At 36.5% G+C, this 22,234-nt stretch overlaps 2 protein-coding genes across 3 annotated transcripts; both read right to left on the bottom strand.

The window, feature by feature from the left end:
• Window positions 1–839: 839 nt before the first annotated feature.
• LOC306858042 (SWI/SNF-related matrix-associated actin-dependent regulator of chromatin subfamily D member 2-like) lies at window positions 840–14,420 on the bottom strand. The gene is made up of 13 exons (XM_079398402.1): window positions 13,928–14,420; window positions 12,633–12,820; window positions 9,403–9,445; window positions 9,200–9,322; window positions 8,772–8,891; window positions 8,043–8,138; window positions 7,724–7,825; window positions 7,105–7,266; window positions 4,242–4,339; window positions 3,644–3,779; window positions 3,414–3,536; window positions 3,224–3,325; window positions 840–2,971 (listed from the first exon to the last, which is right to left on the bottom strand). The coding sequence occupies exons 1-13, from the start codon at window positions 14,075–14,077 to the stop codon at window positions 2,918–2,920; spliced, it is 1,497 nt and encodes a 498-aa protein (XP_079254528.1). The 5' UTR covers window positions 14,078–14,420; the 3' UTR covers window positions 840–2,917.
• Window positions 14,421–16,252: 1,832 nt separating this feature from the next.
• Window positions 16,253–22,232, bottom strand: LOC306857649 (ataxin-7-like protein 3). Of its 2 annotated transcripts, XR_013783127.1 has the most exons (9): window positions 21,957–22,223; window positions 21,342–21,462; window positions 21,019–21,151; window positions 19,522–19,693; window positions 19,236–19,333; window positions 19,063–19,085; window positions 18,681–18,726; window positions 16,877–17,827; window positions 16,319–16,402 (listed from the first exon to the last, which is right to left on the bottom strand). XR_013783127.1 is itself a non-coding variant. In XM_079397678.1 (8 exons), the coding sequence occupies exons 2-8, from the start codon at window positions 21,390–21,392 to the stop codon at window positions 17,823–17,825; spliced, it is 528 nt and encodes a 175-aa protein (XP_079253804.1). In that variant the 5' UTR covers window positions 21,393–21,462; window positions 21,957–22,232; the 3' UTR covers window positions 16,253–17,822. The 2 variants fall into 2 exon arrangements, 1 of the variants encoding a protein (XP_079253804.1); XM_079397678.1 differs by having other exon boundaries at window positions 16,253–17,827; window positions 21,957–22,232.
• Window positions 22,233–22,234: the final 2 nt, after the last annotated feature.

Here is a 22,234-nt window from a genome sequence, read left to right on the forward strand (position 1 = left end):
TATAATAGATATCTGAATGACACATCCCCATGGAAGTCAATGGTAAAAATTAAATGTGTTACTAGTAACAATAGAAGTCACTATTGAAATAAGTACTAGTATCTAACGAAGAAGTACTAGCATCTGTTTAATATGTACTAGTATCTAATAGGTACCAGTATCTAATAATAATAACAAGTATCTTTTAAAAAGGTACTAGTACCTAAGGAATCCGCTTAAGTCTGACGTAAACGCGTCACCGCTTCCGGGTCCAAATGCTCTATCAGATACCACGGAAAAACAACAAAAGTTGCTAATATACACTCGCAATGTGATACAATACTACCAAAAAAATTATAATCCTAACCTTTAACTCCATACCGAAATCCCAGATAGCCAGACAATGAAAATATCAATATAAATAAATAAATATAAAATTATTTGTGTTTGGGACGCTGTGAGCACGGAGACTGTAGTGTACACTGTAAGTTTGAAAACGTTTAGCTTAAATATTTAATATGAATAAACAGTGCTCATAAATGGCTGCTGAGGTAGTATTCTCAAGTGAAGCGAGGTGAGGCTTGGACCTGGAAACAGCGCTTCTTACGTCACCACTTAACAAGCGGATAAGCACCAGTATTTAATGGAGAAGAGAGCAATAGCTAAAAAATAAGCAAAAGTAGCATGAAAGTAGATACTAGAACGTTTTAAGGATTAAATGTTAAAACAGCTTGCCATAGTATGAGGCAAGACTTGAACCCCCATTATACAGTTTACATTGTAGTAGCTTTAATAAACAGACCAGCAATGACTGTTCAAACTTATTTTGGTTGCGCTTTTTTTCTTCTTTTTTTTTTTTTACAGTATGTGTACCAACCTAAGAAAGTTCTGGAAATATAAAGTAACTAAATGGGGTAGGGTTAGGTTCAGGGTTAGTACCTAGTTATTGTAATTACTATAAGTACATAATATGTATATGAGCAACAGGACTGTAAAATAAAGTGATACCCTTTTTTTATGAGAATTGTTTCTCTCTATTGTGCAATCTGGCTGCAGAAGTCCAGCCATCTCAAGTATCCCATATTCGTTTTGTGTTACAAGATGTAACTATGAGAGTCCCCAACCAAACGGTTCTAAAATGCACCACTCAAAGTCTGTAGAGCAGGTGAGGTATTAAGGGACATGGGTATTACCAGATTAACCAGACACTGCATGCATCAACATGATCAGGCTTTATCTAACAAACAGTCTACCTTCTAGTAGACAGAAACACATCTGGTTTTCTTACTTTTGAATTAAATATTTTATCTGATGACGACATTTAAAATTCCTTGAAGTTAACAGTCTTTCAGAACATTAAATATAATAAAAATATGTTATGATCAAAAATACATTCACATGAATTCCCCTTTATGGAAACTTTATTGTTTAAAATATTTCGATTTCCCAGTAAAAAAAAAAAAAAAAAAAAGTACAAAAAGGTAAGCACTTGATTGATACAAAAATATAAAACAGAACTTAAGTTGTAAGAACTTAAATGCATTTACACAAAAAAGCTCAATCCATTCACAAGTAAATCAAAGGAACAAGAGTTTTTGCATTTCAGATCAGCATTAATATGGTGTAATTCAGCTATAAACAAAATGAGGAAAATTCAGAGTTCAGCTCTATGGACAACATCTGTGACGTGCCGTCGATTAACACAAAATCGTTTCAACCCATTACTTAAAATGAAATTCTAACTTTTAAATGCATTTCTAAGCAAATAAATATCAACAAATTTTGTTTTTGACCACCTAATGAACTAAAAGTTTTTTCTGTGGTAATCAGCAGCATGGCACAAATTATAGGGCTTAACTTGAACCTGCTATATTCCTTAATGAAAAATATAACTTGCTGTCATCGATACTTAAAAACACAAATGACTCCATCAATATGAATGACCACATATTAAATCCAACTTAAACAAACTTTCCATCAGCTTTTTGTAATGTAGAAGTATACACTGAACTACTTATAAGAAAGTAAAAAATATGGCTTGAATACTTGAAAAAATAAGAATATGCTGATGGTTTACACACCTGAAGCACTAACTTTCACAAATTCAGTCACTGCTGTATGGTCTCTGCCACTTCAGTGGACTTTCAACGCAAAAAAAAAAACTCTGTAAACACACCAACAAGATGAAGACAGAAAGTCTGGTACACTGAACTAAAACAGCTGGACAACCAAATGTGCTGCATTTCCCGCTGGGGTGGAAACACAAAAACATGGCTCTTGAATGCAGTGCAGCACATATTTTCCTGAGAGACCAAATGGAAAACTCCACAATATTGAAAATTGAAGAAAAACACTGCATTTTCGTTACCAGTCTACTTAATTATAAGTAACTGCATCTTAACTCAAAAACTGTGCAATTAAATTGTAAAAATAGCCTTTGCAGTCAGAAACCTTTCAAAAACTAAATGGCAAATGTTGATTGAGTTTGGCAATTCCTACTATAAACACAAAATTTATGAACAAAAAGAAACTGTTGCATCAGTTACCTATAGGGGTTTTAGCCAACAAGCTACAGTACTGTATATCTTACTGTAAAATATATAAAAAAAAAAAAAGATGTAATAATAGCAAAGATGAGTATGTCAACAAACTGAATCAACAAGCCTCATTTTCAGAATACATAAGAGAAGATCAGAAAATGAATGCAAAAAGAAAGATACGTACTGAAGTTCCAGTTACTGTAAAACCATTTGAAATTTATATGGCCAGACGTGTGTAATAGTACAAGTGCTAAAACTGATAAGCAATATACTAAACAATGCCAGCACCCAAACTTCTACATGAAGTTCCTTCACTGGTTTTCAAACAGAAAGCTTCATTCTCCTCTATTTGTTGAGCTAATTCCTCGGGAGACTGTGGATTTGAAGTCTGAATCCTCTTAAGTGAGTCGGATTCCCAGTACCTGTTCCAATTCCTGTCTCCTCTGCTGGACCTGAAAATCAAACAAATTGCACTATTATAGATACTATAGCAGTTGCATAAACTTAGCAACTATATTAAGACTGTGTAACCAGCAGTTAACCAAGGGGTAATCAGTCAAATTAGACCAATCTACCTATTTGTAACTGACTTAAAAAAAAAAAATAATTGATGACTAACTTTTTAAGATTAGTCTAAGCTGGTTATGCAACCGACCACTGATGTGTCTTGTAATGGAAGGAAATACCAAGTGCCCACTGCTCACCTTTGAAAATATATAGCGTCCAGCAGCTTCTTTAACCCAGGGTGAGTGGTAAAACTCGGTTCTTCTCTCCTCCTCTGGATTTCCCACAGTGTCTGTCATTAACTGCATAAACCAAGACAAAACAACCATGAATGGCGGCTGGCAAATAAAAGAAGTCTGAAAGAAATCCAATGAGGGAAATTGAAAGTACTTTGAGGTCTCGACTCTGAGACTTGAGCCAGTTCTGGATGAAATCCTGTGGGTTGTTACTGAAGCTGAGCATGAAGTCTCTATGGGTTTTCAACTGGTTGATGGATTCAATAGTCTCATGGATCTTATGGAGAATGAAAATGTTTGGTTAAAAACTACTGTATATGTAAGAAACTTCAGATTGGGTGGAAAATAATTTACATGGTGTCTTTTATGTCCTTGCACACACACCTTCATCTCCAGGGCAGTGATCTCCTGCTGATTAGTTGTGGATGACAGGAAGCTGGTCATCTGAGCCTTCAGAGGGTCGTCCACCTCAACATCGATATCAAAGCATGCAGTCTTCTTCTGATCATTGGGATCGACACTGACAAAATGATACAGCAATAAAGCAGATATAAAAAACAACAACATTCAGATCATTCTACAAATCTATACTTTATGATTTTACACATTTTAGATTATAGAATAGTCTTTAAAACTATGAGATGAAGGTATGAGAATTATATGACAGTTGTTCCCCAAAATAGTTAAACAAATCAAAACTTTTTTCAATAGTATTTCTTACAAAGTTTTCCAACAGGAGTTCACATGTATGCTGGACACAAGTTGCTTTTCCCTCCCTATTCACCAATTTAAAATAGATACAATTTTACTTTTGCCAAGAAATTCATATATAGGTGCAAACTATATTCAGAAACATTAGTGTTATTGAACATTGGACTGTTAGGTCAAATATTTTGTATTAAAAAAATCTTTCAAAACAGCATGGAAAGTAACTGTTGAGTAACAAAAGAGAACATTAAGAACAGGAACCACAAACACACACCTGATGATATGATTGATGACAATGGGGTCAGGGTGCTGAAGGAGGCTGGCAAGTTTCATGGGGATATCTGAAAATCTCATCCTGGGGCAGCCAAAAATCTGCAGAATTACAGCAGTTCGGTTCAGTTTCATCACTCAGTATAACCACTGAGTATAACCACCTATCCCTTTGTTGCCATTGAATAAGGCATGCAATAATTCTCACATCAAGAATGTGATTCTGAAGTTTGTTAGGTTGTTTGTTTGTGTTTAATGCCATGCCAGATTCTGTGGCTATTTTCATGGAGAATTTGTTTTAATAAATTATATTAGGTTTTTCTAATTAATTTTCGCTAAAACTATAAAAAATAAAAGCTCTCACAGGGTAAAAAATCAGCACACGCTAATAAAACATGCTTCAGAGATAAAGGGTTTTGGCAGAGAGAACACGTTGGAGGATCTACTGCTAGTATTAAAAACTTGTGTCATCCTGGAATGACCTATTCTACAGTGCGCATAGCTAATCTGGTACGTGATTCTGAAGACGATGAGAGTGGTGCAAAAATACAGCCACTAAGCATGGTGTTTCGATAAGTTTCTAATAAAAAAAGTTCCATTTCCTAAGTGAAATTACCATTGTTTCTAAAGATGGATAGGATTCCAAGTTAGGCGTTGGTAACACAGGAGCTAATGCAGATTTGAGTGTCAGCGTAACAGGGGAAAGTGGATACATGTAATCTGATTCCTTGGTTACAAGGAATTCTGATTAAGTGGAAGCATATAGACTACAAAGAGAAGTGGGCAGAGAACTTAGCCCTGGGGGATGCCTCTGTTGACAGGTCAGAAGCAGTGGAAACTAAGTTTCTACTTCTGGAAAAAGACAAATTGCTATCCATCGCTTAGGTACGATGTGAACCAGTGCACAGCTGTGCCAGTAATACCAACGGCTTAGAGGCAAGTGAAAGCATGTTGTGTCAGACAGTGTCAAATGCAAAGCTTAGATATAGGGTTTCAACAGTGTTTTTCTTTTCTCATGAGTTTTAAACTGAGCTTTAGTGTTTTGACTAGGGTTGGGCCGATAGACGATGCCATCGACCATCGCCGATGGCTGATAGACATCACAATGTTAAGCCGGCATTGTGACCCCCCCCCATACCCCCCGCATCCCAATACCGTGTTCGGAAAGAAAATGATGTGTACTACGGAACCCCTAAAAGGAATAAATACGAGATGGGAGGAAAATATGCATTTCAATACTTTCTCTTGCAGTTTTATCAATGGATAATTAAACCATATATAAATTGCGTGCATCAGGGAGCCGCTATTATGCCTACCGTTGAAACTGCTTTTGAATGCACGATCGCCTTTTAGCTTCACATTCACTTTCGAGATTCGCGATCGCACATGCTTGTGTATAGCGTACTACGGAGCGGCAGTACTTACCACACATTTTACAAGATTAGATGTTTGTCAGTGGTGCTCAGGATTTGCAAATCATTCGCCATCATCCTCAGTCATCTCTCCTTACTCTGTTTATGTGGTAAGGTAAATTTTATGTACCGTAAAAATTTTGTGTTATATTTTACAGACAAACGTTAGCAATCCTTATTTGTATTCCGGAATAAGGATTGACGCTTCAGGAACACCCCCTAACCCCCCCGCCCCACCCCCACAGTGTCATCGTCCATTGTAATGTTTCACTGTAGACATAGTCCAATGCTAGTGGTCGACCGATATATCAAATTAAACGTCCGGCACGCCGTCAAAAATAAAAGTCCCACTTGGACATATCGGCCTAAGAGAAAAATGCCAAATATCAGCCGATAAATTTTTCTGTTAAGCCGATATGTTCGAGGCCGGACTTTTATTTTTGACGGCATGCCAGACGTTTATTTTGAAGGCGCTGAGAACGGCAGCGCCTGAGCGCACAGTGCTCACGTTCTCCCTCTTGTTTGCCGTAGTCATTCAGTTCTGTCTAATATGGATAGAAGCCTATCTAGTAATCAGATAGAACAGTTAAACAAAGGAATTAAAATGTATACAAGAAAGTATTATAATGATTGCTTTAATGTTATTAGTTATAGAAAAGCAAACATTATAATACTTTCTCGTTTGCCGTCAGCATTCAGCAAATACGCATTTATATCATTTAAACAAATCTTTGAATGACTAATGAACATTTAATTTCACAAAACTTGCAGACTCTAGTTGAGATCTTGTGAAGTGCGCATGTGTATCCTGCATAATTGCGTGTTCTCTGTGTGACGGTCGGTCTGTGTGAATTAAATGCGGACAGGAGGAGAGTTCAGCTTCACTAGAGATGCGCGATCAATGAACTTTAAACTCATGATTTAAAATTATGCTGCGCTTTATGCATTTGCCCACTGTCATATTCATGTAATTTTCAATGTGTGCTGTATGTAATATGAGTGTTACCTTGGCTTTATTTGAAAAATATCATTCCCAAAGCACACAAACTACCTAGAATACTGAGTGCCCTGTTGGTTACAGTATTTACTTCCTTTTTAATTATAATTTTATATAATAAAAAAAAAAATGTATTAAATATTTATTTGTGAAAAATACTTTGTCTTAAAGTATAAGCATGTTTATTTTACACATTTATATTTTAATCCATTTTCAAATTATTTCAAATTTCTTAAATATTAATAAAAATAAATTAAATTATATCGGCTTTATATCAGCCACCCTGTTTTCTAAGATATCGGCATCGGCTTTCAAAAAACCCATATCGATCGACCACTATCCGATGCCAATTTTGTTGACGTCGCCCAAACCTAGTTTTGGGTTTTGTGAAGAACTTTTGAATTTTGAGAAGAAGCTAAATGTAATTTCTTGCTAAGAGGGCTAAACATTTTGGGTACCTGTCTGAAGTATCGGTTGCAGTTAATGTACTCTTTCTCATGGCAGTCTTGCAGCTTGTTGTTTTTGATGTAGAGCCACAAGGCCTGCATGATACTGGCTCTGGTCTGAGTGTGTACGCCCAACAGTCGTGCCAGGCGTGGATCCAGCTTATACTGCGGAGGCTAAGTCAAGTAGAAGGAGAAGTAAGATGATGGTTCATCATGTCATTAAAGAGATGCAGCTATATACTTTGTAACAAACAAACTTAGGAAAAGAATCAAACTGAAGTCTGATTTTCTTTTAAAGACCCCATTAGTTCATGTCTGCAAAAGTAACGTTTATAAAGTTTGTTGTCTGGCTGTTAAAATTTACATTTATTCAATCCCTTAAATAGAAAATAATCACCGGTGACTAATCTACATAGCTTTGGATTTGCCATTGCATTCATATTTTTAACTGTGATCTAATGCCCAAAATTATGCTTAAAAAAAACAACATGTAAAAATAAATCTTGGATGCAACCTGAGCAGATCTAAATGTAATACCGTATTCAACAATTTTCATTAAATTTCAAATTTTTGATGGCATCTTTAGCCCCAAGCCTGATAAATAGCCTTTATACATGTGTGTATGATATACCTGGTGGTCTATCATGAGAAGGAGAGTACATTTCACATTCACATCCCCTGGTCTCTTCACCTGAAATCCATCTGTTTCCTGAGTTGAAGGCATTCTGTGCCACTAAGACATACAGAAAAAGATATGACTACAGATGCAATGGCTGAATTTGCTGCAAGACAGTACATGATGGCGAGTAAATGATGCCAGAATTTTCATGTTGTGTTTGATGACGTCATCATGATCATGAAGATTTAAGTAGATTTACTCATAATGTGGGACATATTAACTCAGACTTGTAATATATAAAATATGAACATATAACTCTATAATATCATACCTCCACCAAGTGGTTGTCTGGCCCATAAAGTTCTTTGTCCAGTTCAATAACCAGGCTTTTAAAGAAGGATGAAAACTTTCGTTTCTGTTTCCCAGGCTAAGGATAAAGACAAAGATAAAAGTTAAACAAGTAGGGAAAAGGGGAGAGAGAGCAATGCGTTCATGCCGTTGATTGATACTGCATTGTTAGGAGCTGACCGCACTGGGGGGAGTTATTTTAGAAGCAGCACACACTTAGTCACAAACAGCTATTGCACCAGTACATACTTGCGCAATGCCTTGCCTGTCCCTCCCTTTGCAGTACCACTCAACTTATGAGGCAGACTGAGGCAGAAGAAAGTGAAGAAAAAGAAAGAATCGTTTCCTCTTTTCATGTGGTGGCAGCATAGCCAGAGGTCTTCAGCTGGCAAATATACGCATAGTCATTTTTGGACTAATTTCACGAAATGGGCCAACGTTTCAATTCCTTTTCCTCAGAGTTTGGGAACATGGAACAACTTAGAGCACATCTGGTTTGAAGGAGTGAGCTGAGGACATGAGCCAGTGCAGTTAAGCTGGCCAAAAGACCAAGAGACTGAAGACTGCCAAATAAAAAGCATTAAGCATAGGGGCGACACAGTCAGCTTTATCTAAAGCTGTTACTAGCCGTGAAACACTGCAAATGGAGTTCTTTACTGTGTGACCCTCACCTTGTTTCCCACACATGCAAATAAGCAAACACATTACGTACATCCTCCAGAAGTTTGCCTTCCACTCGAAGTTCCCAGGATGATACTTTTTCAGCCTCCTCCCCTTCTGGCTTGCCAGGCGTGTAAGTGTTAGAAATATAGATCCTCAATTTGCGTTTTTGCTGGAAGAGTAGAACAAAGAGCATTGAGGTAATAAATACATAAGAAATCTATTTATTGAAATAATAAATAGATTTGTACTTTTTCTATAAAATCTATCAATCTGTGTCACTCCAAGTCATTGGTCATAAAAACTTACCAACATTCTTTAAAATATCTTTATTTGTGTTCCACGGAAGAATGAAAACCATACAGGTTTGCAATGATATGAGGTTGAGTAAATGATGACTATTTTTTGGAGGGGGGAGGGGTGTTCACTATAACATACCTGAACTAAGAATTAATTTCTGAATTACTACACTGCATATACCGTGATGGGTTTTTTGATCGCCTCCTGTATCTCCATTCGTTTGCGAGCAATGGTCTGGTCCAGCTTTCTCTCAAAGGCCAGAAGGTCCATATAAGCCTGAGACTCTGGGACCAGATCCCTGATCTGAAAAACACCAAAATCATGAGAAACTATGTACTTCAGCATCACAAAAAACAGACTTGTACTATTCTGGTTAAACTCACCCTTTGTGGGAGGACTTTGTCAGCCATCTTACGCCTCTTCACCCTGAAAATGTAGAGCAGATGTGTAAGAAACATGAATCAACACGAACATATTTTAAAACATTATTTCAATTACAGTGTGCACAGTTGAAAGTACTGAAGTGTATGCCACATAAATACTCTTAAAGGGGTCATATGATGCAATTTCAAGTTTTCCTTTCTCTTTGGAGCGTTACAAGCCGTTCATGCATAGATAAGATCCCTAATGTTGCAAAGATTAAAGTCTCAAACCCAAAGAGATATTCTTTCTAATAGTTAACACTTGTCCACGCTCATTTAAACACGCCCCCACGTCTACATCACTATGTGGGAAGATTTTCATAACATCGCCCAAATGTATACGCAAAGAAAGAGGGCGTGATTATTATTCTCGCTGTAGTATTGTTGCTGCCGCCGGCGCCATGTCCTGGAAACGCAATGTTTCGTTGTGAAAGCGAAAGTACTTTGTTTGGGCTTCCAAAAGCGGACACAACTAGAAATCAGAGGTTAAGTTGTATTTACAACACTGTTCCAGAACAGTTCAACCCAAATATTTGTGTGTGTGCAGCGCATTTTACAGAGGACTATTTCCTGAACCTGGGAGAGTCTGTTTCTATAAAATGGGGCAATTCCAACTTTGCAAGGACAGTCTGGTGCTTCTGACTCACAGCCTGTAAGTATGTTTTCATATTTACAGAATTTGCCACTGACTATTCAAACGCAAGTTTTGAGCAGTGTAGAGTAGCACTTGTTGTTTGTTGTTTCTCCGATCACAAATGCAGACATGATTATGTTTACGCGGCGCGATGCAACGCGATGCGTGAAAAGACAGTCCCAAGTCATTATAATAAGTAATTTTGTCCCCACTGGATGCAACAAATGCTTTGTTTATAATGGGTTTTATTGTTTGGTTACACTTTATTTCGATAGTCCACTTTAGACATGCTACTAACTATAAGTAAGTTTGTAACTACATGTCAACAACATGTCAACTACTTATCATTAAATTGCAACTACATATCTACTAACTCTCAGAGTAGACTGTTAGGGTAGGTTTAGGGTTAGTAGAAGAAGTTGACGTATACTTGCAAAGTTTCTGATAGTTAGTATATTGTATGTTGTGGACCCATAAAAATAAAGTGTTAGAAGATATTAAACAGACAGTCTACTAATACTCTAATGACTGCTAGTTGACATGTAGTTGCAAAGTTACTTACTGTTAGTAGAATGTCTAAAGTTGACTATCGAAATAAAGTGTTACCTATTGTTTTTGTCTCGTTGCGCCAGGACATGGCATCACAATACGGTAAGGGGAGTAACATTTCCGTCACAAGCTTGAGGTATTTGGCCAATCATAACGCACTGGATAGCTGGCCAATCAGAGCACACCTCGCTTCTCAAAACGATGAACTTTGTAAAAATCGACGCATTTGAGAAAGGCGGAGCATAGAGGAGCAAAAATAATGTACAGTATGTGGAAAATAATGTGTTTTTTTAACCATAAACTACATAAACACATTGCAGTACATCAAATACACAAAATAATGTTATTTTTAGCAACGTCATATGACCCCTTTAAACAAATATAACTTTGTCCTCAAGTTTTACAACGAAGCAATTCTTTTTAATAAACATTTAAAAAGTTGGAAATTCTGCATCTTTCCTTAAGTTCAAATGCTCAATTATTTGAACTTAGCAGAAATATTTGATTAAATTATGCTTATTATTAATAATGCTTTGTAGCAATAAATAAGAGTTTTACGGTTTAATTGACCAATTCCATTTGGGCGTGCTTATAACCCATTAAAGTACATTAAAAAGGAAAACAATTGATTCAAGCCTTATCTTTTAAAATAAATCAAGATTCTGCCCCTCCCCCCCCCATTACTGTAAAGGTGTGGTCACATTAGCAAAATTTCAGTCAACAAAAAAAGTTATATTGTCCATTGTCAATACAGTAGTGATTTATGTCACTTTTCACATATATTACTTTCAATACAGAGATTTTGCGAGACCAACTTAAACATGAGCAAAATCTGGTGGGGATCTTCTTTGGCCTTGTGCGAAACTCCTGATCGCATGGATTCCTATTACAGTAGTGGTGGTAGTGGTGTGGTGATGGCGCAGTGGATAAGACACATGCCTTTGGTGTGAGAGACCCGGGTTCGAATCCACTGTGAGACACCAATGTGTCCCTGAGCAAGACACTTAACCCCTAGTTGCTCCAGAGGCGTGCGACCTCTGACATATATAGCAATTGTAAGTCGCTTTGGATAAAAGCGTCAGCTAAATTAATAAATGTAAATGTAAATGTAAAGTGACTGGATTTGTCAGCTAAATTTTTTCAAGACGCTCTTTATATCTGTAGAATTGTCACTTGTTTTATCATTCGAAACCAAAAATCATCTAATTGCTTGGATCAATAATAGCACATCTCTCCTCAACTAGATACTAATTTCAGGTGTAAATTGTTCATGTATCACAAATGGCCAAATTTAATATTTATGATTAAAGAGATAATTTACTCAGAAATAAATATTCTGTCATCGTTTCCTCACCTTCATGTCTTTTCAAACCACACTGGGACATTTCTCAAAACATTTTCTTTTATGTCTGACAGAATAAATAAAGTCATACAGGTTTGGAACATCATGAGGGTGAACAACTAATAAATTTCCATTTTGGGGTGTTCAAAATGCCTCAGCAAACATCAATAATATCAAATTAATCTGCCCTGTGGCTTAGTCTTTTTGCTAATATCATGAGACATCTTTAAACCATTTTTTAATTTCACAGCTATGCTATGCTTCTTTGGCAAAATGAAACAAATGAGCCTCTCAGTTAGAAGAACAAAGAAGTCTTTGGTTTCCAGAGACAAACGCCTCTCCGCTGGCAGATGACACATTTTGGGTTCAGTATTGGACACTTGCTGTCGTGTAAGCAGAATCATATGCTTCTTATGCTTTAGAAGCTTTTCTTAGATTTTACATCATACTGGACATCCTGCTCTATAGTAGAACCAGACCACTTTATGCCACATTATTAACATCATCTAACACAAACTTTACTTAGTGCTCCAAAACTAAAACCTTCCTTTGTTTAGAAGGCCTCATAACCCAGACTTCAATGGGAAATTTGAAGTGATATGAACGTTACTGTAACTTTATATTTGTGGCCATAGATGCACAAATACTGATACTAAATGTACTAACCCCCTTCTCGGACCCATAAGACCACCGGGCTGCTGCTGAAGGAGTCTCTTCCGGGTGGGGTCCATCGTGGCTTGAGGCATCCCGGGTCGCATGGGCATGGGTCCGCTATAAGACGGACCGGGTAGAGGGGAACCCATAGACCCCATGCCCCCCATTGGCATGCCTCGGCTCGGTGACATACTCGGGCGCTGTGGGTACAATTATAGGATTTGAGTATTACTATTGTGACACTAACAAATAGCACCGTTATTATACGTAAAGAATGAAAAAAATGAAACATTTATGTAGGCCTAGGCCTACATGTACGTTGGTTACAACAAAAACATGGTATAACATTTGGTAACATTAGTTAACGCACTAACTATAAAAAAATACTTCCAAAGCACTCATTGATCTTAGTTAATGTTAATTTCAGTAAAAAATACTGTGGAAGTCAGTGGCTACCGTCACCTGTTTGATTACCATCATTCTTCAAACTATCTTTTGTGTTCAACAGAAAAAGGAAACTCATACAGGTTTGGAACAAGTGGAAGGTGAAAAAAAAATGTATGGGCGAACTAGGCCTCTTATACATTATTAAAATCAAATATTGTATCTGTAAATCCTGTGCTAACATGAACTAACAATGAACAGTTTTTATATAATTTACAAATGTTAACAAAGATTAATACTGTAAGAAATGTATTGCTCTTTTGTTGTAGCCAAGTAATAGGAACATATTTTGAAGTGTTACCAAAATACCTTGGCGGTACCATAGTAAAGTGATGATAGATGGTTTTTAACTTTATAAGTTCATGGGATAATTCATGGGCAAATGCGTGTTAAGTTCCTCAACGGCGCAGTAAATACTATTATATGGTTTATGTTCGAACACCTTGCTATTTATTACAATGGAAACTTCGTCCAGTCCAAACATAATCGTATCAGCACCACTGTATATTACAAAACGGAATAGTTTTACCATGGGCCTTTTGTTAATGCTGACCCGATTGTTTGCAGGTAACATTATTGAAAGTAAAGCACGCGCGTTGTGTTCATGCTGCGACTCAAACGCGGAAGTAGATGCATGTTCTTCGACGGCCTCACTATACAGTGCTTTTAAAAATAATTAAACATTTCAGTCTTTTCATTTCTGTAAAGAAGCATCTTTGTATTTTATGACAGTGTTTATTGTCATAAATGTGCTATTAAATCGTCATTGTTGCTATGACACTTCCTATATTAGAGCAGAAGACTGAAGCTATGGCGTGATGCGAAACGCTTCAAAGCACAAATAAAGAGTGGTTTCGTCTTACTTGGAGGTACTGGTTCGGGGTACTACCCATCCCTCTGAAGAGTGAATTCTGCGGCATTGCTTGCATTCTCAAGGCGCTGCTGTGACCCGGGTTCATGCTGGGGTTTATTGGGTTGACGGGGAAACCTGATAAACCCGATCTATAAGCCATTTTATATTATTTTTCTCCCGCTAATAATTAAACAAATCCAAAATCGTTACAGAGTCACTCAAAATGTTTTTAAAGTTCAAATGCACCGATCTACATATCCTTCTGTCGCTAAGTGTCGATCGATATCCGTCGAGTGTGTCATCTCTTCCTCTAAAAGCATGTCAAACCCCTATTTACTTTAATGGTTGCCTCTCAACAACATTTTAAGAGCCTGACCAATGTCTAGTTATCAGTGTGTGTGGCTTCTCAGATCTCCTCCCTCTGGGTTGCCAAATAACTTCTCCTCAAATCCTCTAAATAGGCGACCGCTTATGTATTGTATTGTCTTTGTAATTTGGTGTACACTGTGAAGACCTTTTGCTTTGAATATGATAATGCAGCTCATACCCTCAAAGTGTAATTTCCCCCCTCAATTATTAATGTTGCTCAATTTGGCAAAGTTTTAAAAGTTACATTTTTAATATGGCCTGCCTCACTGCCAAGTAATTATATTTAATTTAATTAGAGAATCATGTTTAATTAAAGACATGTTACGGATATGAACAAGTGTAAATGTGTGCTTATTTTAAAATAAAATACTGGCAAACGGTTTCAATTAATTGTTTTACAAAACATGTTTGTTCTAGTGCGTTTACTGTTGCCAAAATGGCAAAAAGTGGTTAAATAAACAAGTGTTCTACTATATATTTCAGTTTGTACTAAAATTGCCTACTCAAATGTTACTCAAAACATCAATCAAAAATATTCGCACAAGTAATTAATCATTAACAAGTATTGTCAAGAAATATCATTTATTTATTTTTTTTAAAGAAATTAAGTTTTCTTTATTTGTAGTGATTATTACGGAAGCGTACTGCATTCACTTGAGGAAAAAAAATCTACTCTGTTTGTCTGAATTAACGAGTTAATTATCTCAGAATTACGAGATAATTTTTCATTAAAAAAAGTTTTTGCTCTGTTTTTCTGAATTAACGAGTTAATTATCTCAGAATTACGAGATTATTTTTAATGAAAAAAAGTTTTTGCTCTGTTTTTCTGAATTAACGAGTTAATTATCTCAGAATTACGAGATTATTTTTAATGAAAAAAAGTTTTTGCTCTGTTTTTCTGAATTAATGATTTAACTCAGAATTACGAGATAATTAAGTCATTAATTCAGAAAAACCTTTTATGAAAAATTATCTCGTAATTCTGAGTTAAGTCATTAATTCAGAAAAACAGAGCAAAAACTTTTTTAAATGAAAAATTATCTCGTAATTCTGAGATAATTAACTCGTTAATTCAGAAAAACAGAGCAAAAACTTTTTTTCATGAAAAATTATCTCGTAATTCTGAGATAATTAAGTCTAATTCAGAAAAACAGAGAAAAAACTTTTTTTTAATGAAAAATTATCTCGTAATTCTGAGATAATTAACTCGTTAATTCAGAAAAACAGAGTAGATTTTTTTTTCCTCAAGTGAATGCAATACGCTTCCGTAGATTATTATATATTCTGGGACTAGAAAAAAAACAACACATTTTTCCTAAGGGTATCCATACAACTCTATTTACTCAAAAGCAATGTTTTTCCAAATATAAGTGTTCCTTTGAACAGTGAAAAGTTTCATACTGCGTTCGAAATCACAGACTGAGTTAGGTACTACATTTCATAAAGACTTTTGTGGCTGATAAATAATTACAATCTAAAACACATGCATATGAGTAGTAGTAATGAATCACGGATGTTCAATATCTGCAACGTTGCCATTGTTGGACATATAGCATTTTTCCTACAATTGCTCTTCTTTTTGTATTAATTATCAGGAGTCTTGGAATGGTAGCTCATACAACCAATTTTGAGAAACAGAACTGACAAATATTGGCCAGTTAAACATATATTTCTTATCGGCCAACAAAAATTGTTCCAAAAGAAGCCAAAGCCCCAAGCACTGAATTTTACCAAAAGAATTTTAAAAAAAAAGAAAAAAAAAGACAAAACAACCAACAATAAGCCCTCAAAGCTGTTGTCGTTCCAGATGACACATGCGCGTGTGTGTGTGTGTGTGTGTGAGAGAGAGTTTGTTTGCCTCTCTTTCCAAATGAATCATTGTCATTCCAGCTCTGTGGAACTTTGACCAATGAGAGGACAGTTTACTCGCACGTGACTTGTATTAACAATCTGTGAAAACACCCTTACAGACTGGAACTTTATTTTTGCCTTTACAATTCCTGAAATAAATATTTGCAGCACACACATGAAGCATGTTCAGAGATCTGATCTTTTATTACATTGATGACATGCCCATAAGCGTATGGCTCACGGTCAGGATAGCAGCATCTTTCACCTAGTCAAATATATATACACAGTCACAAAGTGAGACCGCACAGGACACCTTACACTGTAAACATCTAATACATAAAAAATTGAGAAAAGAAAAAAAATCACAACGATAAAGATATTCTCAAGCCTTAATTATTTTTGGAGGTCTATGCCAAACTGTCTTTCCTCTCTTTGTAACCAATAACTTACTATTGAAAATAAAAAATGTAGTATGATAATGTGCTATGGAACTATAATACAGTACAACTGTACCACACTTTGGCTATTGAACTACAGAGAAAAGAAAATACTCTACTGGATCATGATTCTCCAAAACAATGTAATAAGAAACTGTAGTAATTACCTGATGGGAAACTGTTCACACTGATTTATGATCTTGATTTTTTTGCTAATAAATCTTTAACGATTTCATTATTAACTGTAAAATCCTCCCAGAACGAGAATTTCATTTCAATTTCATTTAGAAAGAATCCTGCACCTTAGTGATGGGAGAGCTCAACTGGCCCAGCGTCTGTCTGCCGATACGATGAGTTCTAACTTCCTCCCTGAGAGAATCGTGCAAGTTCCTCTACTCTAGATGTGTCGTTTTTGAGAGACCAGCCATCAAAGCTGCATGAGCAGGATATGAGAGATTGTGCAAAAAATTCTGAAGATGAAAATGGAAAAAAATCATGTAAACGACTTAGAATTAGTCCACATCTCCTCCACTGATCAGCATAATTCAGATCACACAATCCTGTGATAAAGTGAACTGTGTGGCACTGTGGGTAGTGAGTGACTCCTGATACCCAGTGTTATTGAGAGAATGCCTCCTCTCTTAGAAACACGCACGAACTGTCCTGATTCTCCACAAGTCTCTTAGGACCCAGCAAAGCTTCAAGAAAACCATTCACCAGACAGTTAATTAAAATGTTTTCAATTATTGTCAATAACTCTAAAAGTCTCAAAACGTTATCGCTTACAATATTTTGAACTGGCATGTAAAGCATTTAAAATGGACCTCGAACTTGCTGAATGCAACTTAAGAGGCCGTTCACACGGATTGTGTTTTTGCATTCCACTGCATTTCCATTGATTTCCTTTGTAAACATGCACTAGATGGATATTCGATAATTGAGCTAAAGGAAAGTGTCTTTGCGTTTCCCCCCATTCCCCACGTTACGTTTTTCAATGCAAAAACATGCTCTGTGTGAATGGCTGCTAAAGGCCCCGTATACTTCAAGCGAAATTGAAGAACGCACTGTTGTGAAGTCATTTCGAACAAAATCAGTTGACTTGCCAAAGCCAACTTTCTGGAAAAGTTTGCTCTGGCTGGTAAACGCCTTCGAACTACCATTGGTCCATGACGATTACATAATGAGTAGGTGCACTCTGCGGCTCCGCCTTCTTTGACGTGGAAATTTTCTCCGGTTCGTTTCTTCTCTTCAGTCTGTCGAGGTTAGAAGTGAGTAAATACATGAACACACTGGAGAGCTGCTTTATAGCAGAAACTGAAGAAATTGTAAACGACATTGACACAGTAAAGCTGCTTGATTTTTTTGTAATAGTTCACCAAATAATAGAAAAGGTCATAGCGGTGGAATAGTTCACCAAGGAAAATTCATAATTCAAAAGTTCATAACTCTTCTTCCAGTGAAAAAGTCCATCCCCAGTTGTCCTCTCAGACCAAAACCTATTGATATTTTTGTTCAGAACTGTTTTCATTTGCAAATGTGCATATTTCTCTTTTGATTCACATGAGACAATTTTTTCACTGAAGAAAGTAATATTATAGATAAAGGACTCATATTGGAGACATTTTGATGGCACCCATTCACTAAATTTCTCCAAATGTGTTCCAGACAAACTCATCTATATAATGGCCTGAGGATTGATACATTTTCAGCAAAATTAAATTTTTGGTTGAATTATTCCTTTAATCTATTGAATAAAGAGCTATATAATAAATTTGACTTGAATGAGGTTTGACTGGAGAGACTGAGCTTGTGCAAACATTCAATATGATCAGATGCTCAATCACCGCTTCCCCCCATTGCTGTCATTTTTTCTGTGTTTTTATTTTTATATTTGAGAGGAAAGCGTGCAGTACATATTTACACATTCATCTAAATGCCACTATCAGCAGCATTGGCATGTTTGCTACCAGTATACCACTGCTGATCAAGTTTTTCAAACTTCTTTTAACCTCTAAGCGAAGAATGAAAAAGAACTTCGCCATGAGTATATCTTAAACTTGAATATAATATTACAGATTTCACACAAGAAAGAAAACACACACCTACCATTTTTATGTTTCATGGATTTGGATCTTCTTGGTGAATTTGGATTCTGCGCAAAAAATAACGATCAAACATTAGCCCGCAGCCAGGATATGCAAATGAAACCAATAAAAAAAGACATAGTAATGGAAAAGGCAGGTGCAATATGCTACAGTCCAGCACTTTTTAGAAAGCTAATTTATGAACAGCTAGTAGCCAAAGCATTCTTATTGACAGGAATTGTGGATAATAATTCTACATCCTTTAATAAACTAATTCTACATCTAATTTGTACCAGATCCTGTGGCTACAAATGCTGAGAGGCCATCTAAGAGCAAACAGAACATCTGTAACATTAAAACAAACTTACCAAGAGTACAGGTTGTTTCAAAGAATGTAAAAATACCTTATCTGACTTTCTCTTCTTGGCTAGAAAGCAAAATATAAGCAAAATATTAAGCGTTAAAATAATACAACAACACGCATACATTCATAAATAGTTATGCAGTGAAATCCCTTGAGTGGTTTAGTGATTAAATCTAGAATATTGCAAAGAAAGGTGATGTATAACGGACTCACCTTTCTTTTCTGCGCCATAAGACCAGTCATTGTCATTGACATCATCATTGTCCTCTTGATCACTTTCTGATTTGTTCGTGTTGTTGCCACTCGCAATTCTAAATATACATTTATATACACACGCATTACCATCACATGCTCCAAAATAGCAGTCACAAGACTAGCATTATTAAAAAAGGATTCCAGACATTCAGACAAGCACCGACCCTTCATGAACGTTTGCCTCGAGTTCACGTGACTAAATCTATATTCAATTTTTTTTTCTGGGAATGTTCAGTGATAATACCTGCGGTTGGCAATGCGACTGCTGTTGCGGCCCATGCCGAGGCATTTCTCCAGGTGAGGAGCAAATCGTGAGGCAGCGATGCTCCGGCTGCAATTGGGACACACACACTCTTTGTTTTTCCACTGGTTGTACACTTGCCCAAAAATGTCTACTCCAGGCTGGTCCACGATTTCTACAAATAACAGTGAAAAACAAGAGTTTTGGGTTAAAGGTGGCTTCTTCCAAAAAGCTACATATATCAAGATAGTTCCCTCATATTCCTATGAACAGGAGAAAGTACTAGCACTTGGTACTGCACATACACATTGGCTGAACTTATATCTGAAATATATGCCTTTTAACACAATTTGATGATAACGTTTATGGGGTCGTTAATGTCAATATGCCATTTAAATGTGAGTTTGGCAAGCAGTTTTTGAGACTTGAGAATTTCTCCATTCAAGTAGACAGGAGCTGGTCTTGCAGACCCGAAATAGCTGCCTTTACAAATATGGCTACCAAGTGAACTAATTTTTCCTTCAAAAAGGTCTTTGGTTGTATGACTTCAGAGATCTTAAGATTATAATGCAAATGTAATGAAGATTGCTTTTATGGTTTTTCCATAATTCTTAGAGCTTGAGGGTGCTTTTACATTTGGTTTGATTTCTTGAAGTCTCCCTGACCGGCGCAGATTCAATCCACTCATTTGATGGAAAAGAGCAGCGTGAACATTCTTCAAAATGTGTTTTTTTGTGGTTCACAGTAGTAATAATGGGCTCAAAATAAAAAAAATAGAATTTTCTTTTTTCTGAGTGAATGATTCCTTTACGGCATCTGCGTAAACCCTTCCAGCAGCTCTGAACCATTCATGTCTAAAGGTGCGGCCACAAGTCTGTTCTATGAATTTTTGAGGGTGAAATCCAGTTTTTGTCAATTGGAATCCATACGATCAGGAATTTCACATGAGGGCACAGATTTCTTAGGGAATATGATTTAAATTTGCTGCCTTGATCAACTGAAAGCCGCTTTGTTTGAAAGTGACCTCTGTGTTAGCTGTGATTCATACATCCTTACACTAATGAAACTAGACAATGGACATTTTTACCTGCGCAATTTTGATGTGATCACACCTTACAGTTATAATCCTGTAAAGTCATTATAAAAATTAACATCTTAAACCCTTTAGTGAAATAACCACACATAACTCATATCAGTCATATCAGTGAAAGTTTGTGAAATTTTCAAAATGGCCATGTTAAAGAATAGCAAGGTCCACACTACAAACCTAATGATAACATCACAGAGGAACGCTATCGTTGAAATGATTATCAAAACTATTTTTTTTTTCTAGCTGATGAATGCAGAATCCATCCTCCATTAAAGAGCTCAAGCAAAGTGCTTATAATAGATGGAATATTATTGTGTCTTTGTTATTAGTTATTTATTTTTATGTGAACGGGCCTTATTTCCCAGAATGCAATTTAAATGTCATATTTAAGAAGCATGTGAAACTCTCACCAAAGTCCTTCATACTCTCCTGGTCTGTATCATCCAGAAAAAAGTATCCCTGTTTGACAGCCCTGTGAACTTCAAAACAGAGACCCAAACAGGCGTCCTCCACCAGGTCAGACAGGATCTCTTGAGCAAAGCCCTGTGGAAGAAGGCACATCACATTCGCAATGCGCTCACTAGACACATCAGCTGGGAAAACCAATGAAATGTGTGTAAAATGTATACCACGATGACGCAGAGGTGAAACACACCCATATGTGTTTGTTTATTCAACACAGATCTAATTAAGCAGACTATAACATATGGAAAACAAAGGCGTACTCTCTCACCTCCATCTTACTGTTGTCCATACTGGACAGAGACACGTCCTCCATTTTCATTTGCAAAAGCTCCAGGAGAAAGCACTGCTGTCTACATGCTGTAGTGCAGCAGTCATGGGCTGAGGAGAGGCTGAAACAACAACAACCCAAACAAAGGAAGACAAATACAGACACAGGCAGGGCATGAGACAGCAATATGTGATTCATTCCGTCATACAAAACGAAAGTCCTGATCATGTAGTTCTGCATTTGCTTGTGATATTATGAATAATCAATGCTACTGTATAAAACAACTGCTAGAGGAACCATTGCATGTTTCATATTAATATCTGTAAGAAACATCATATATTTTAATCAAACAAATACCATGCCGTCTCGCCTACAGACTGAAATATCAAGTTCCGTTCAGTAGCTTGAACACATAAACTAAAACGCTTTAAAAACATGCTAATTAAACATGATTGATGCAAAAACTGTCTCATTATGAGGATATTCACAAGGCACGGGTTGCGTCTAGTGGATTTAACAATACTGACTTGAATTTGTACCTAAAAACGACTGCGAAAATCCCAACACATGATCTATATCGTTCATCTGCATTATATGAACATTACTGTCACTCACCAGCTCTGAATGGAGGCTGTTGCTGTTGTCGGTCTGTTCACTGCATTGACTGAAGCTGCTCATCTGATCAAATCAATAAACAAATCTGAGAGGAATCTACTAGTTCTTTGTCCAGTTAATGGTTTGCGCATGAAAGGTAAGACACACAAAAGGTCCGAAGAGACATTTCCCCAAAAGTATTTCCTCACAGACAAAAACAAAGTTCCACATTCAGATTTCAATCTGTTATCCCCGTCTGTAGACTTCCATTTCCCTTTACCCAGACCTGACCAATCCAT

This window comes from Barbus barbus, assembly GCF_936440315.1.
Source record: "Barbus barbus genome assembly, chromosome: 38".
Taxonomy (NCBI): Eukaryota; Metazoa; Chordata; class Actinopteri; order Cypriniformes; family Cyprinidae; genus Barbus; species Barbus barbus.